Below are 17,452 nucleotides of genomic sequence, written 5' to 3'. Positions count from 1 at the left end.
TCTTGCAAGGGCAGTGCAGAGAGCACACATGTATCTTTGCCCAGTTTCCTTCCATGGTTGCAGATCATGTAAAATATACATAGTATGATATCAAATAAGCCTCACTGGGAATCAGTCCTGCTGGGACCTCCCTCAGAAACTATTCACAGCAGTGGCAGGCAAACTAGGGCGAAGTCTACTAAGTATATTTAAAAGTGTATAACAAGTTTATTTACACAAATATGTTGCCAGAAAGGAATCCTTCCAACTACCTAAACTAGTAATGAAAAATTTTAAATATCACCTTAAACATGTATAAGGGGATACTAAGTTCTTATATTTAAACCTTATTATTATTTTAGTATATTCTCAAGCAAAAGAGTTTGAAGACCAGAGCTTTAGGGCCTCACTACTCAAATGGTGGTCCAGCAACAAGCAGCATCAGCGTCACCTGGGAGTGTGTTAGAAATGGTGAGTCTTCAGGAGATTATTTTGGAGCTTTAAGATTTAATTACTGCCCCACTAGATTTAGGACTTGCATGTGGCCTCTAGCCCCTTTGTTTTGGTCAATTTTTCCCACTTGGAATGGAAGCATTTATCCAGTGCCCATACCCCCATTGTATCTTGGAAGTAATTAACTTGTTTTAGATTTTGCAGGATCATAGATGGAAGGGAGTTGCTTCATCTCAAATGAGACATTGGACTTGGACTTTTGGGTTAATGTTAGAATAAATTAAGACTTTGGGGGACTGTTGGGAAGGCATGATTGGTTTTGAAATGTGAAAGAAACATGAGATTTGGGAGGGGCCAGGGGCAGACCGATATAGTTAGGCTTTGTATCCCTACCCAAATCTCATCTTGAAATGTAATCCCCAGGTGTTGAGGGAGAGCCCTTGTGGGAGGTGATTGAATCACGGGGGCAGTTTACCCCACGCTGTTCTTGTAATAGTGAGTTAGTTCTCATAAGATCTGATGGTTTTATAAATGGCAGTTTCCCCTGAGCTTTTCATTTTCTTTCCTACTGCCTCATGAAGAAGGTGGCTGCTTACCCTTCTGCCATGCTTGTAAGTTTCCTGAGGCCTCCCTAGACATGCTTCCTGTTAAGCTGGCAGAACATGGAGTAAATTAAACTTCTTTCCTTTAAAAAAAAAAAAGAAAAAGAAATGGTGAGTCTTGTGCTCCACCTACTTAATTAAAATCTGCATTTTTACCAAGATTTCCAGGTGACTTATACACAAATTAACATTTGAAATCATGCTCTAGGATATAATCAGGGCATGTAAATTTCCATTAATGCATCTTCTCCTGACCCTTGATAGTATCAGATATTTAAATATTTGCCAATCTGATGAGTATGAGATGCATCTGTTTATATCTATTACTTTAAATACTATTCTACGTAATTAATGTACAATAACTACTTAACCATTATTCTCATAATTGAGGATTTGGGTTAGCTCCAATTTTTCACTATGGGTTAGCTCCAATTTTTCACTATCATACAGAATGACACTAAAATGCTCTTTTCAGTGTATCATTCTGGTTAAACACAATCTTTGAGGCCAGGCTGATTAGGATCATATAAGGGCTGTGTTATTGTTTGTCCTTGGATACAGTTGCCAGATGAAATACAGGGTGGCCTGAAATTGGAATTTCAGATTAAGAATAATTTTGTGATGCAATAGTTTTGTGATCCTATGCAATATGTGAGAGGCTTGTCTTCATCTGTGCTGCTGTAATAAAATACCTGAGACTAGGTGGTTTAAAAACAAATTTGTTTTCTCACTCTCCCGGAGGCTGGGAAGTACATGATCCAGCAGCCATATCTGGTAAGCTGCTGGTGAGGGCTTTGTGCTACATCATAATGTGGCAGAGAACCGAAGGGGAAGCGGGCACTGGCTAAAGGGGCAATGTTACAATGTTACTTTATTAACAACCCGCTCTCAAGGTACCTAATCCAGTCCCAAGAGACTGGGAATTCTCAGTGACTACATTAATCTTTTCATGGGGGCTGATCCCTCATGACTCCAAAGCCTGTTAAAGGTCCTCCTCTGTCTCAACACTGTTATCTTGGGGTCCAAGCCTCAACATGAATTTTGGTGGGGATAAAAGGTATTCAAACTGTAGCACTGTTGCATTGTCAGTTGTCTCAACATGAATCACGGAGGATACATTCAAAATATAGCCATATGTACAGTAAAATGTTATTGTCTATTTGAAATTCACGTTTTAACCAGGCATCCTGTGCTTTTATTAGCCAAATAGGGCAACCTTAACCTGGGCAAATTCTAACCATCATTTTCTTATCTATGAAATGAGGATAGCAGAACTCATAAAGTTGTTGTATGAATGAAACGAGATGATCCATGCAGACGACTTACAGCAGAGTATGAAACATAGTAAAATCTCAGCAAATGTCAGCTCTTCTTAGTTATTATTTCATACAGGTGTGTCTTAGGATAAATTCCTAGAAGGATGTCTCAGTTACAGAACTCCTGGGCTTAATTTAAGACTTGTTTGATGGCCGGGCGCGGTGGCTCACGCCTGTAATCCCAGCACTTTGGGAGGCTGAGGCGGGCGGATCACGAGATCAAGAGATCGCAGACCATCCTGGCGAACATGGTGAAACCCCGTCTCTACTAAAAATACAAAAAATTAGCCGGGCATGGTGGTGGGCGCCTGTAGTCCCAGGTACTCGGGAGGCTGAGGCAGGAGAATGATGTGAACCAGGGAGGCGGAGCTTGCAGTGAGCCAAGATTGGGCCACTGTACTCCACCCTGGGCGACTGAGCAAGCCTCTGTCTCCAAAAAAAAAAAAACTTGTTTGAGCATTCCATCATACCAAAAACTGTTTTGTAAAAAACCTTAAGCAGGTTACCAGATACTTTCCAACTAGCTTCAGAATACAAATTAGATTTTTTAATTTCCATACAAAAACAAAAAATTGCCACCTATAGGCCAGTATCAATTTCCCTTTAATCACGCCAAATATTTGGATATTAATTCTGATTTTTCTTTTAGGGTCAACTGAAGCAATATTTAAGAAGATACTGTCCAAGGGACATGCTAAACAATTTCTAGGACTTATGTGTGTTATCTACTAAGACTTAATATTAGGCTCATGGCTTTTAAGAAAAGAGAATACTCTTATCTTTTGCTTTTGGGAAAGTTGGTATTTACAGCATCCATTCTTTATGCTTACCAGAAAAAATATACATATTTTTTAATGTTGCATATATATCATTTATATATTACATATAATTATATATATTACACATATATATTCTCAAACTTCAACACTATAAAAAAGTTGTGGCTTTAAGAAGATACTCCAGGCCCCGCGCGGTGGCTCAAGCCTGTAATCCCAGCACTTTGGGAGGCCGAGACGGGCGGATCACGAGGTCAGGAGATCGAGACCATCCTGGCTAACACGGTGAAACCCCGTCTCTACTAAAAAATTAAAAACTAGCTGGACAAGGTGGCGAGCGCCTGTAGTCCCAACTGCTCGGGAGGCTGAGGCAGGAGAATGGCGTAAACCCGGGAGGCGGAGCTTGCAGTGAGTTGAGATCCGGCCACTGAACTCCAGCCTGGGCGACAGAGCGAGACTCCATCTCAAAAAAAAAAAAAAAAAAACTCCATATTTATACTACTATAATTCTCTTTTATTTTTTCAGTTACAGGATTTCTATGTTGCTTTTTGTTTGTTCTTTGAGACAGAGTCTGTCACCCAGGCTGGAGTGCAGTGGTGCAATCTTGGTCTGGGCTCACTGCAACCTCCGCCTCCCATGTTCAAGCGATTCTTGTGCCTCAGCCTCCCGAGTAGCTGGGATTACAGGCATGTGCCACTGAGCCCGTGTTCTGTTTTTTGTTTTTTTTTTTTTTCCCTGACGGAGTCTCACTCTGTCGCCCAGGCTGGAGTGCAGTGGTGTGATCTCACCTCACTGCAACCTCTGCCTCCTGGGTTCAAGCACTTCTCTTGCCTTAGACTCGAGTAGCTAGGATTACAGGCACACGCCACCGCACCCGGCTAATGTTTTTGTATTTTCAGTAGAGACCGGGTTTCACCACATTCACCAGGCTGATCTCGAACTCCTGACCTCGTGATCCGCCCACCTCAGCCTACCAAAGTGCTGGGATTGCAAACGTGAGCCACCACGCCTGGCCTGTTTTGCATTTTATCATAATTTTAGTAGACGCATGGGTTTATTATGATTAATTTTTAAATGACTTTCTACAAACAGGAAAAGTATAATATATGGGCCAAGAATACAATCACAGCGTGGCACCTGTTTCGTGCTGCCCAATCAACCTTTTAAAGGATGAATCAAGGGGCTGTAATAGATCACCCCATGTCTGTCTAGCAATAGATTTTATACAGTATTTTCCTAAATAGACAGGTATAAAGATGTTATTTGCAGCAGTTGGGCACGGTAGCTCACACCTGTAATGCCAAACTTTGGAAGGTCAGCCGTTCAAGACTACCCTGGCCAACATGATGAAACTGTATCCGGAATTGCTGGGTTCTTGGTCTCGCTGACTTCAAGAATGAAGCTGTGGACCCTCGTGGTGAGTGTTACAGCTCATAAAGATGGCAGTCTGGAGTATCATTCCTTCAGGTGTTCAGATGTATCTGCAGTTTTTTCCTTGTGGTGGGTTAGTGGTCTCACTGGCTTTTGGAATGAAGCTTCAGACCTTTGCAGTGAATGTTAGAGCTCTTAAGGTGGGGCGTCTGGAGTTGTTCATTCCTCCCAGTGGGTTTGTTGTGTCGCTAACCTCAGGAGTGAAGCTGCAGACCTTCGCAAGGAGTGTTACAGCTCATAAAGATGGCATGGACTCAAACAATGAGCAACAGCAGGAGTTATTGCAGACAGCAAAAGAACAAAGTCGCTACACACTGTGTAAGGTGACTGAGCAGGCTGCTGTTGACTAGCTTGGGTAGCCTGCTTTTATTCCCTTATCTGACCCCACCCACATCCTGATGATTGGTCCATTTTACAGAGAGCTGATTGGTCTATTTTACGGAGAGCTGATTGGTCCATTTTGACAGTGCTGATTGGTGTGTTTACAATCCCTGAGCTAGACACAGAGTGTTGATTGGTGCATTTACAATCCTCTAGCTAGACACAGAGTGCTAGACAGAAAAGTTATCCAAGTCCCCACTAGGTTAGCTACATACAGAGTACTGATTGGTGTATTTACAAACCTTGAGCTAGACACAGGGTGCTGATTGGTGTATTTACAATGCCTTAGCTAGACATGAAGGTTCTCCAAGTCCCCACTAGACTCAGGAGCCCAGCTGGCTTCACCCAGTGGATCCCACACTGGGGCGGCAGGCTGAGCTGCCTGCCAGTCCCGTGCCTTGCACCCGTACTCCTCAGCCCTTGGCCGGTTGATGGGACCCACGCCACCGCGCAGGGGGCGGTGCTCATCCGGGAGGATCCAGCCGGGCAGGAGCCCTGGTTGGGGGAGGTGGCAGGAGGAGGGTCAGGCATGGCAACTGTAGGTCCCAAGCCCTGCCCCGTGGGGAGGCAGCTGAGGCCCAGCGAGAATTCGAGCACAGCACCAGTGGGCCAGCACTGCAGGGGGACCGGGCATACCCTCTGCAGCTGCTGGCCTGGGTGCTAAGCCCCTCACTGCCTGGGGCCGGCAGTGTCGGTCAGCGGCTCCAAGTGCGGGGCCCGCCGAGCCCACACCCACCCGGAACTCACACTGGCCTGCGAACGCCTAGCTGTGCTTCTGCCTCCACACCTCCCGGCAAGCAGAGGGAGCCAGCTCGGGCCTCGGCCAGCCCAGAGAGGGGCTCCCACAGTGCCGTGGCGGGCTGAAGGGCTCCTCAAGCGCCACCAGAGTGGATGTTGAGGCCCAGGCGGCACCGAGAGCGAGGGCTGCTAGCATGTTGCCACCTCTCAAAACCACATCTCTACTAAAAATACAAAAATTAGTTGGGCGTGGTGGTGGGTGCCTGTAATCCCAGCTACTCAGGAGGCTGAGGTATGAGAATCACTTGAACCTGGGAAGTGGAGGTTGCAGTGAGCCGAGATCAGGCTACTGCACTCCGGCCCGGGCGACAAGAGTGAAACTCCGTCTCCAAAAACAAACAAACACACAAAACAAAAAACTTCATTCCTTGCTGTATACCAGCAACTAGAAGAATACCTGGCTTCAAGCAAGCACTCATTGTTGATTGAATGAGCTCAATAGATGATTCAAATTGTTTTTCTGCTGTAAAAACTAACTTACCTTCTTTCCAGCATAGACTATTCTCTTCCACTTTTTTTTTTTTTTTTTTTTTGGCCCCTTTCAATGTGTTTTTTTCTTTCATTAGCTGTCTCTGTCTTTCTGAATTCAGTGTCTTTCACCTCTTAGCCACCATCATCAGCGTGAAACCAACAGTGATCTGTCTAACCCCAAAGATGCCAAAGAAGTACTTTGGACATCTGGGAATGTGTTTACACAGGACAGACAAGGCACCCAGCTGCTGCTTCCCTGATCCCAGCTAAACCGTTTACCAAGAGTCAAGAAGTGTCTGGAGAGCTGGAGGCCAGAGCCATAGGAGGGGACAGACATGAAAAAGGCAAAATCGGCTGGGCACAGTGGCTCATGCCTGTAATCCCAGCACTTTGGGAGGCCGAGGCAGCCGGATCACGAGGTCAAGAGATCAAGACCATCCTGGCCAATATAGCGAAACCCCGTCTGTACTAAAATACAAAAGTTAGCTGGGTGTGGTGGCACGCACCTGTAATCCCAGCTACTTGGGAGGCTGAGGCAGGAGAATTGCTTGAACCCGGGAGGCAGAGGTTGCAGTGAGCCCAGATTACACCACTATGCTCCAGCCTGGTGACAGAGTGAGACTCCTGGAAGAGGGAGTATCTTCAGATGACAGAAGGGCTGGCAGGGACACATGGGGAAGCTGGCCTGGAGAGCTGACCAGACACCCAGGCAGGTGGACTGGACACCAGACGTTCAGGTATGCAGCTGAGCAAGGTGTCATTACCAGAATCTACCCTGGCAGGAAGAAAGGAGCTTGCTGCAGCTCAGCCAAAGTCATGAGAACATGGCTCCCTAAGAAGGCAATCGCAACAGATTGTCTGGGGCAGAAGCCGGGTTGGCAAAGGGAAAGCAGTCCCTACAGTCCACCAGGGCCAGGTGGGTGTGGTAAACAAATGCGCTTTACTTAAACTCAGTCAGCTGTATGATAGAGTCGTAACTGTGTGACCACTTAGGACATTTCTAATGTTCAAGGTCTTGTCACCTCAGAAATTCAGTAGCAGATGAGTAACAAAGTATTAAGAATGTTCATTAAAGGGGAAATAAAGGCACCCACATCATAGACCATTCTGGTCATATTTTTTTAATTGCATTTCACATAATTCCATGATGTTCCAATCTTACATTCTTGTGCCACTATGTTGAATGATTAGGAGACTTTTAACTCTTTATTAATCAAAGTGATTTGTTTTCCTTTCATGATCTGTTCACAGATGCCTCCAACTCTGGGAAGACATTATCCAAATACCACTGAAATGACTTGCAACCCAGTCGTTTCCTTAACTGAACACGCTCGTGAATGTTTCCATAGGTAACATATTTCAGACCAGGCTTTCGAAGAAAAAACTGCTCCTACATGAAAATACAGAGTCAGCCATTATGTTCAGCCAAACAAATCTTCGGTGATCAAATGATTATATCTAACATAGACACATGTATTTTCATCATGTGAACTAAAAAAGCCCTCAAGATCCCAATTTTTTTCTGTCCAAGGAATGAAGGCAGAGACATACTATGGGACCTCGGATTTACCCACCATGCACATGTTCACAGCACGTGTCACGACACCCTAAGTGGCATAGCGGGATCCAGGAAGACTGGGTCCTGCTTCTCAGCCAAAGAATCACAGCCAGCTATTGTGGTATCCTCTTTCTCCTGTTTTTTCAACAATACCCAAGGACAAACCCCCTTACTCCCTGGTCCTGATCGTATGTTTGTCTTTTCAGAAATGCGGGATGATGTAGTAAAGGGAGAATAGATCCTGCAGGAGTACAACCTGGGTTCAAAGTCTGGCTCTGACATTCAGGATCTGCGTGACCTTAGGCAAGTCCTCCCCTTGCAAAGTGGTTGTGAGGGTTGAACAGTCTAATAGGGACATGCAAAGCCCCTGGGCGAGCATGGCTGGCACATACTAACCGTCATGTCTGAGATGGTCATTATTATCACCACACTTGGTTAGTTTTTTGTGTGCTCTGACTTGAGGAAGCCCCGAGAATGAATGTCTAATGGACTCTGCTGGCCCCCTGTTGAAAAAAGGTATTCTAAGTAGACTGAAGCCCTTTGCGAACAGAACCCTTATCTTTTCATCTGTGTTTTCCCAGGCCTGGCAGACCTGGGAATAGTGATAGTGTTGAATGACAGAAGGAGTTTGCTCATCCAAATTAATGTATTATGGGCATGCCATGTTGGATTCTCCCTGGGGATCCATGACCACCGTAGGTCTTTACCATCACATTCTGCCACCCCTAGGTCCCCAGGGTGGATTGGTGCAGGGGACGAGCCTGCAGATGGGGGAGGGTGCCATCATTTTGGAGACAAGACAGCATGGATGACCTTAGGCACATCTTCCTGTCCAAAGCCCTCTCTTGTCCCAATCAGTCACTAAATTTCCCATTGTGCTGTATTATGCAATCCATTGGTTTTTATACTTAACATCATATGCCTTTAAGTTAACTTTTTGGCACTATATGCTTTGTGAAATTCAGTAAACCATGCAGAAATAGCTATATTCAATTCAACCATCTAGATCCATGACCAGCGTTCACAGAAAAAAAAAATCAACAAACATGAAAATAACCTCAAGATTTGTTGTAATGAAATACAATTTTAAACAATGAGATGTTTTTAACCTACCTGATTAAAACAAACAGTTCGATTATAACCAATATGAGGAGACAGCCACTTTCATATACATTTGATGGCAGCACAGATGACGAGACACACAGTGAAGATCATTTGGATGTTATCCCATCAGGATTTAAAATACACTAACTCTTGCCCCAGCAAGTTCATGTCTTTAATTTATTCCAAAGATGTATTTGCAAAAATATACACAAAAAAGTATGTCAATAATTCTCATTTCAAGGCCAGGCGTAATGGCTTATGCCTGCAATCCCAGCACTTTGGAAGACCAAGGCAGGCAGATCATGAGGTCAGGAGTTCAAGACCAGCCTGGTCAATATGGTGAAACCCCATCTCTATTAAAAATATAAAAAATTAGCTGGGCATGGTGGCACGCGCCTGTAGTCCCAGCTATTCGGGAGGCTGAGCAGGAGAATCACTGAACCTGGGAGGCGGAAGTTGCAGTGAGCCGAGATTGTGCCACTGCACTCCAGCCTGGGTGACAGAGCAAGACTCTGTTTCAAAAGAAAGAAAAAACAAAAGAATTCTCGTTTGAGGATTGTGAAGAAAATAGCAAAAAGCCGGGGAAATCAGAATGCTTATCAACTGGTACTATTTATTAATGGGATCAATTTTGGTAGATCCAGTTAAAGGAACTATTTAAAAGAATAAGATGTGTTTATATGTTCTAATTTTGAAGGACAACTTGAAATCCCCCTGCCTTTTCTTTCCTGATCATAACCCTTTTCCTTTGTTTTAAATGCTATCTTGATTACAAATTCATTTCTTTTCATTCTAGCTTTGATATCTGATTATTCATGCACAAATTAATATGGTTTAATTTTACCCATTTGAACTTTACAGGAAGGAAATAATACAGTATAAGTTCTGTTGTGTTTGGCTGCTTTCATTCACCATCACATCTCTGAAATTTACCTATGCTCTTGTGGTACAGTCACGCACTATGTGATGATGTTTCAGTCAACACCTGACTGCGTTCATAATGGTAGTCCCATAAGATTACAATACCATATTTTTACTGTGCCGTTTGTTTAGATATGTTTGGATACACAAATACTTACCACTGGGTTACAACTGCCTACAGTGTTCAGTAGAGTCACATGCCATACAGGTTTGTAGCCTGGGAGCAATGGGCCATACCATAGAGCCAAGGTGTGTAATGGGCTATACCATCTCCATCCCAGTTTGTGTAGGTACAGTCCCACAACAATGAAATCACCTCATGATGATTTCTCATAATATATTCCCGTCGTTAAGTGAGACATGACTATACACTATAGTTGGTTAATTTTCTTTCTTTTTTTTTTCCTTTGAGATGGAGCTTTACCCTTGTCACCCAGGCTGGAGTGCAGTGTTGTGATCTCAGCTCACTGCAACCTCTACCTCCTGGGTTCGAGCAATTCTCCAGCTTCAGCCTCCCGAATAGCTGCAATTACAGATGCTCACCACCATGCCCGGATAATTTTTTTTTTGTCTTTTTAGTAGAGATGGGGTTTCACCTTGTTGGCCACGCTGGTCTCGAACTCCTGGCCTCAGGTGATCCACCCGCCTCGGCCTCCCAAAGTGCTGAGATTACAAGCGTGAACCACCGCACCCTGCCCAGTTAATTTTCATTGCTGTGTAGGATTATAGCAACTAAATATATCACATTTGTCCACTCTACTCTTTTTTTTTTTTTTTTTTTTGAGACGGAGTCTCGCTCTGTCGCCCAGGCTGGAGTGCAGTGGCCGGATCTCAGCTCACTGCAAGCTCCGCCTCCCGGGTTCACGCCATTGTCCTGCCTCAGCCTCCCGAGTAGCTGGGACTACAGGCGCCCGCCACCTCGCCCGGCTAGTTTTTTGTAGTTTTTAGTAGAGACGGAGTTTCACCGGGTTAGCCAGGATGGTCTCGATCTCCTGACCTCATGATCCGCCCGTCTCGGCCTCCCAAAGTGCTGGGATTACAGGCTTGAGCCACCGCGCCCGGCCAGTCCACTCTACTCTTGATGAGTATTTGTATTGTATTAAGTTTTGGCTAAAAGAAATAATGCTGTGTAGAAGTTTTCTTGTTCATGTATCCTGGTGCACAAAAGCACTCACTTCTGTAGCATATGCATGAGCAGAACTGCTGAATCACAAGGTATTCAGATCTTTTACTTTAGTAGATGCTGCCATGCTGTTTTCAGATGCAATTTTGTAAAAGTCAACACTCCCATAAAGCAAAAGCTGAGAGATCCTATTGCTCACCGACACTTGGGCCTATAAGGTTTTTTTTTTGTTTTTTTGTTTTTTTGTTTTTTTTTGAGACAGAGTTTTGCTCTTGTTGCCTAGGCTGGAGTGCAATGGTACAATCTTGGCTCACTGCAACTTCCTCCTCCCAGGTTCAAGAGATTCTCCTGCCTCAGCCTCCTGAGTAGATGGGACTATGGGAGTGTGCCACGACACCCGGCTAATTTTGTATTTTTAGTAGAGACGGAGTTTCTCCATATTGGCCAGGCTGGTCTTGAACTCCCAACCTCAGGTGATCTGCCTTCCTCGGCCTCCCAAGTGCTGGGATTACAGACATGAGCCACTGTGTCCAGCCAGGCCTGTCAGACTTTTAAAATTCTGCCAATCTAAGCGGCGATGTTGAAATAGCTCTTTGAAGTTTTAATTCACATTTCTCTAATTACAAAAGAAATGGAGCATTATTACCTTCATAATTAAAGTGTGTTTTTTCAATTAGAGAAACATAAGATGAAGACCAGGACATACACTGTCAGAGAGATTCTTACATATTTCCATTTCTTTGTCTGAAATGAGATTTTGCTGGGGATTTTGTATTTATTTACACATAGCTTCTGGATGGACATGCACCCTTGTAAGTCCTGGCAAGGTACTTAATTCCTGGGGAAATGCACAGATAATAGGGTATAGCTTTGATATGGAAATCTTTGGCTGCTGGTCGAAAAGTGGTAGTGGAAGTTCTCACACAGTCCCATGACCAGCAGCATCCACATCGCTTGGGAAATCAGCGGGGAAGAAAAAGAATCTCAAGAGTTGTACATGGGCCAGGTGCGGTGGTTCAGGCTTGTAAATCCCAGCACTCTGCGAGGCCAAGGTGAGCGGGTCATGAAGTCAAGAGACTGAGACCAGCCTGGCCAACATAGTGAAATCCCATCTCTATTAAAAATATAAAAATTAGCCAGGCATGGTGGTACGTGCCTGTAGTCCCAGCCACTCAGGAGGCTGAGGAAGGAGGATCACTTGAACCCGGGAGGCGGAGGTTGCAGTGAGGTAAGATGGCACCACTGCACTCCAGCCTGGGCAACAGAGCAAGACCCCATCTCAAAAAAAAAAAAAAAAAAAAAAAAAGAGTTGCACATGGGGACAGGGCAAGGAGAAGCTGTTTGCTTCAGGTGTGGGACAATTCCCTGGAGGTGGGAACGGAGGGAATAGATCAGCACCTCCATAAAATGACTGCTCATGTTGGTTGATTTACTTCTGAGAGACTTGAGTTTTCCCAGAAATTAAAACAAAAATAATGAGGTGTAAGAGTAGCAGCTTAGGATGAACTGAGAATAGGGTTGGGGATGGATTGATGAGGGGTTAGAGGGGTGCTGTATTCAAGAAAAACAGAGAAAAGAACAACTATCAATAACTATCAATAGGTAGTTTTTTACCCTCATCCTCCTCCCACAGTCCACCCTCAAGAAGGCCCCAGTATCTGTTGTTCCATGCTTTGTGTCCATGTACAATGTTTAGCTCTCACTTATAAATGAGAACATGCAGTATTTGGTTTTCTGTTCCTGTGTTCATTTGCTTAGGATAATGACCTCCAGAACAAACGCTGGATCTGGAAAGGCAGCAGCAGGCTTCCTCAGAACAAGTCCTGCTCCAGCCTCACGTGCATTTTCCAAGTCAAGGATGTGTTCCCCACCTTATATTCATCCAGCCAAACGTGCACCAGTCTTAGGTAGTTATGTATCGTGGCACTGATGATTGCAGAAGTTTTTCTAGTCTGTTTCTTACTGATATGTCCTACTCGAGAGCAGGGGATTATAAAGAGTTGGCCTCCACACATCCAGATCTAGGCATAAGAAGAATAAAAAACATATGAATGCATTATTACTGGTAATAGGCAACTGCTTTTAAACAAATATAATGGCCAGGTGTGGTGGCTCATGCCTATAATCCCAGCCCTTTGGGAGGCTGAGGCAGGCAGATCACCTGAGGAAGGGAGTTAAGTTTAAGACCAGCCTGGCCAACATGGTGAAACCCCGTCTCTACTAAAAATACAAAAATTAGCTGGGCGTGGTGGCAGGTGCCTGTAATCCCAGCTACTTGGGAGGCTGAGGCAGGAGAATCACTTGAACCTGGGAGGCAGAGGTCGTGAGCCGAGATCGTGCCACTGTACTCCAGCCTGGGCAACACAGCGAGACTCCATCTCAAAAACAAAAAAAAAAAACAACCACCACCACCACCCATAAAAATGGCTAATTATTACAACAGCCTTATAATTCAGATTCTGTGATTATTCCCATTTTACAGATTAGGAAACTAACACATTGGTTAACAAGTTTGCCCAATGACACAGAAGTTTCACAGCAGAGTGCAAGGTTCAAATTTAGAAAGCCTGACTGAGAGCCAGCAATGAAGACAAAGGGGTTCTGCCTCTCTCATAATTACCTACAGGAATTGCTGGATGTAGGCAAGAAACAAGAGAAATGCTAATCATGACTGAATTCAATTATTCATCTTTTTTAATACCTAAAACTCCTTATGTTGCTCACTTTTAATCACTATTAATTTTACTACACAAAAGTAAAATATAGCCATTGAAAACTTGGCAAATACAGGAAAGCACACAGAAGAAAACATAATTCACTTCTTGTCCTAACATTCTGAGTAAGTCAATATTAACCCAGATACATAGGTAAACTCATGTAGACATAACAACATTAAGATAACTTGCTTTTTTTTTCATTTGATGGTGTATGAAATTATTTTCGAAGTCTTAAGTTGTTTGGACATTTTGGTAGCTTCTGATTTTTATTATTAAAAATAATACCCCAAAGAACATGCTTATGATATAAATCTTTTGCACCTGATTTCTCATCTTACAGTACACTTGCCATAACTCTTTTGTTTAATTACTCTAACCACTCCATGAGTAGTTCTCACACCAGCACAACTCAGCCATTCTGGCTAAGCCTAGAAGAACCACTTTAGCGATACAATGGATTATGAGAAATAACTATTGCTTGTTGTTTTAAGGCACTGTGTTTTGGAATGGTTTGTTATACAGCAAAAGCTAGCTGATCCATGAAGGAGCATTTTCCTCCTAACACCAGTTTTGTTTTTTTTTTCTTTCCAACTTACATTTTCAGTTCAAGGGTACATGTGTATGTGTGTTACGTGGGTAAAATGCATGTCTGCGGGTTTAGAGCACAGATTATTTCATCACCCTGGTAATGAGCATTGTACTCACTAGGTAATTTTTTATCCTCACCCTCATCCCACAATCCACCCTCAGGAAGGCCCCAGTATCTGTCGTTCCCTGCTTTGTGTCCGTGTACAATGTTTAGCTGTCACTTATAAATGAGAACATGCAGTATTTGGTTTTCTGTTCCTGTGTTAATTTGCTTAGGATAATGACCTCCAGCTCCATCCATTTTGCTGCAAAGGACATGATTTTATTATTTTTCAATGGCTGTGTAACATTCCATGGTATATCCGTAACACATTTTCTTTATCCAATCCACTGACTTTTGTTTTTGTTTTTGTTTTTTTGAGACTGAGTCCTGCTCTGTCATCCAGCCTGGATGCCCCACCATCCAGGTTCAAGCAATTCTTGTGCCTAAGCCTCCTGAGTAGCTGGGATTACAGGCACACACTGCCACACCTGGCTAATTTTTGTATTTTTGGTGGAGACGGGGTTTCACCATGTTGGTCAGGCTGGTCTTGAACTCCTGACCTCAAGTGATCTGCCCACCTTGGCCTCCCAAAGTGCTGGAATTAGAGGCATGAGTCACCGTGCCTGGCCCCAGTCCACTGTTGATGGGCATCTAAGTTGATTCCATGTCTTCGTTATTATGGAAAGTGCTGCAGTGACCATATGTATGCATGTGTCTTTATGGTAGAACAATGTATATTCCTTTGGGTATATACCCAGTAATGGGACTGCTGGGTCAAATGCTAGTTCTGTTTTAAATTCTTTGAGAAATCTCCCAACTGTTTTCCACAATGGTTGAACTAATTTACACTCCCACAGCAGGATATAAACATTCCCTTCTCTTCACAGCCTCGCCAGCATCTGTTATTTTTTTGACTTTTTAATAATCGCCATCCTGACTGGCTAACACCAGTTTTATTTACTCAAGTAAATAAGACCTCTGCCCACTTAGTTGGTCATTCCAGAAACTTGGTGTGATAGATTGAAACCTTGTTCAATAAACAGCTCATTCCTCGTCCCTCATCTTGGGGCACAGCGCGTTTCCCTGACCGACTGAATTTGGGCTTCTCTGTTCGACACATTTGGCCAATGGATCGTGAGCGCACGTCACGCGTGCAGAGGTGTAAATGTGCTGTGTGGTTTGGCTTGACTTTTGAATTCCTGCCATTCAGCGTGAGAAGAATATGCTGTGAGTCGCTGCTACTCCTAGAATGATAATCAGATCTGGATCCCATTCAGAGACTAGAGCCAGCCCAACAACCTCTGTTCTGAGGCAGAGCCACTTTGGTCAACCATGGACAGATGAAAGAAAAAGTAAACGCTTATTGCTCCCAACCACTCAGTTTTGAGGTAGTTTATTACCTAACATCATGGTGGCAATAGCTGACTACTGCTGTGACAGTAACTGTCTGATTCCTAAAACTCTTGGGAATAGAAATTCTGAGCAGATGGGCCAAGGGTAACCCACTGAGGTACTGGAGTGTTCCAGGCAGAGAGGGAGAAGAGTGTTGAGTGCCTTTCCTAATTCTCCCTCATGCAGGTGTTTGTGAATTTGCTTGACTATTTCTCTACTACAGAACACATGGTTTGTTTTCACACCACAGCATCAAGGAGAGTTAGCAACCTTGGGTGGAATCTAAACTGGCATTGATATCTAAGAGGTTCAGCATGGGGGAGAGGCAGAGAAAAGGGTTTCTCTAGGGATAATCTTTCAAGTGCAGGGCGAGGCCCCAGTTCCTGGAGCAGCACAGCTTGCCAGCATCTGGGGACGGCAGGATAGACTGCAGGTGTGGGGGAGATCGGGTGAACCAAGACTGCAGATTGTTGGGACTGTTTGAGGCCAGCCTCTGCTTTGCCAGGAAAATTGAAATGCCATGTTGAAGCTCAGTTAGGAGAACCATTCAGAGACTAGAAGTGAACCTGTAGCTTTGTGGGCATCCACGAACCATCACTTTCCACGAGCAAGAGTAGCACCGAGTTCAGGGCAACTAAAAAAAAATTCAGAGCATTGGAGGCTTCCAATCCATTGCCAGCCTCAGATGGAAGTGACTTAGAAAGAGGGTAGAACTGAGCTGGTGGGGTCTCAAGACCTGAAGCTGAGCAGACAGCATGAGGCAGGAAACGACAGGTTAGGAGCAGAGTGCTTACAAGTTCCGTGAATTTGGGCAAGTTACTCAACCTCTCTGTGGTTCAGTTTCTTCACTACAAGTCGGAGATAATGGTGGTACTTACCTTACAGGTTTGTTAGGAGGATTAAATGGGTTAATATCTATAAGATTTTAGAGCAGTGCATGTCAGATATAAGAACTTGTTAAAATACATTTTATCCTTTACATGTATCTTAAATGTGAGTTCTTTAGGGAAGTCATCTAAGACACATACATCCCCCAAGAGAAGGCTAGGTTCTCCTTTTAGAGGGTCCCATAATACTCTGTATTTCTCTATTGCACTTATCAAAAATAATTGTTTTGCTTTTTGAGTCGGAGTCTCGCTCTATCTCCCAGGTTGGAATGCAGTGGCATGATCTTGGCTCACTGCAACCTCCACCTCCCAGGTTCAAGCGATTCTCATGCCTCAGCCTCCTGAGTAGCTGGGATTACAGACATGCACCATCATGCCCAGCTAGTTTTTGTATTTTTAGAAGAGACAGGGTTTCACCATGTTAGCCAGGCTGGTCTCGGACTCCTGACCTCAGGTGATCCGTCTACCTCGGCCTTCCAGATTGTTGGGATTATAGGCATGAGCCACTGCACCTGGGCCAAAAACAAAATTAAATATCTGATAATTTCACCCTACTCAATAGATAGAAGGTTCATGACATTAGAAGCCATTTTTGGCCGGACCCGGTGGCTCCCGCCTGTAATCCCAGCACTTTGGGAGGCTGAGGTGGGCAGACCACGAGGTCAGAAGATCAAGACCATCCTGGCCAACATAGTGAAACCCCATCTCTACTAAAAGACAAACAAGTAGCCAGGCGTGGTGGTGTGCTTCTGTAGTACCAACTACTCGGGAGGCTGAGGCAAGGGAATCGCTTGAACCTGGGCGGCGGAGATTGCAGTGAGCCAAGATCACACTACTGCACTCCAGCCTGGCAACAGAGCAAGACTCAAAAAAAAAAAAGCCACTTTTGTATTGTGTGCCGCTGTATTTTA

The 17,452-nt window shown here is 44.2% G+C and overlaps 1 protein-coding gene across 2 annotated transcripts in view; it reads right to left on the bottom strand.

Moving 5' to 3' along the window:
- Positions 1-7,311: 7,311 nt before the first annotated feature.
- Positions 7,312-17,452, bottom strand: part of GALNTL5 (polypeptide N-acetylgalactosaminyltransferase like 5) — a 50,435-nt gene continuing 40,294 nt past the window's right edge. For both annotated transcript variants that reach the window (XM_045388087.2, XM_045388088.2), the window contains exons 7-8: positions 12,786-12,935; positions 7,312-7,598 (exon numbers count right to left, since the gene is read on the bottom strand). In XM_045388087.2, the coding sequence (XP_045244022.2) occupies positions 7,443-7,598; positions 12,786-12,935 (306 nt within the window). In that variant the 3' untranslated portion in view covers positions 7,312-7,442. The remainder of the gene's footprint in view (positions 7,599-12,785; positions 12,936-17,452) is intronic.

The sequence above is a fragment of the Macaca fascicularis genome, chromosome 3 (genome assembly GCF_037993035.2).
Source record: "Macaca fascicularis isolate 582-1 chromosome 3, T2T-MFA8v1.1".
NCBI classification, from domain to species: Eukaryota; Metazoa; Chordata; class Mammalia; order Primates; family Cercopithecidae; genus Macaca; species Macaca fascicularis.
Note: the sequence above shows the minus strand (reverse complement) of the source record. Positions and strands in the feature narration are given on the sequence as shown.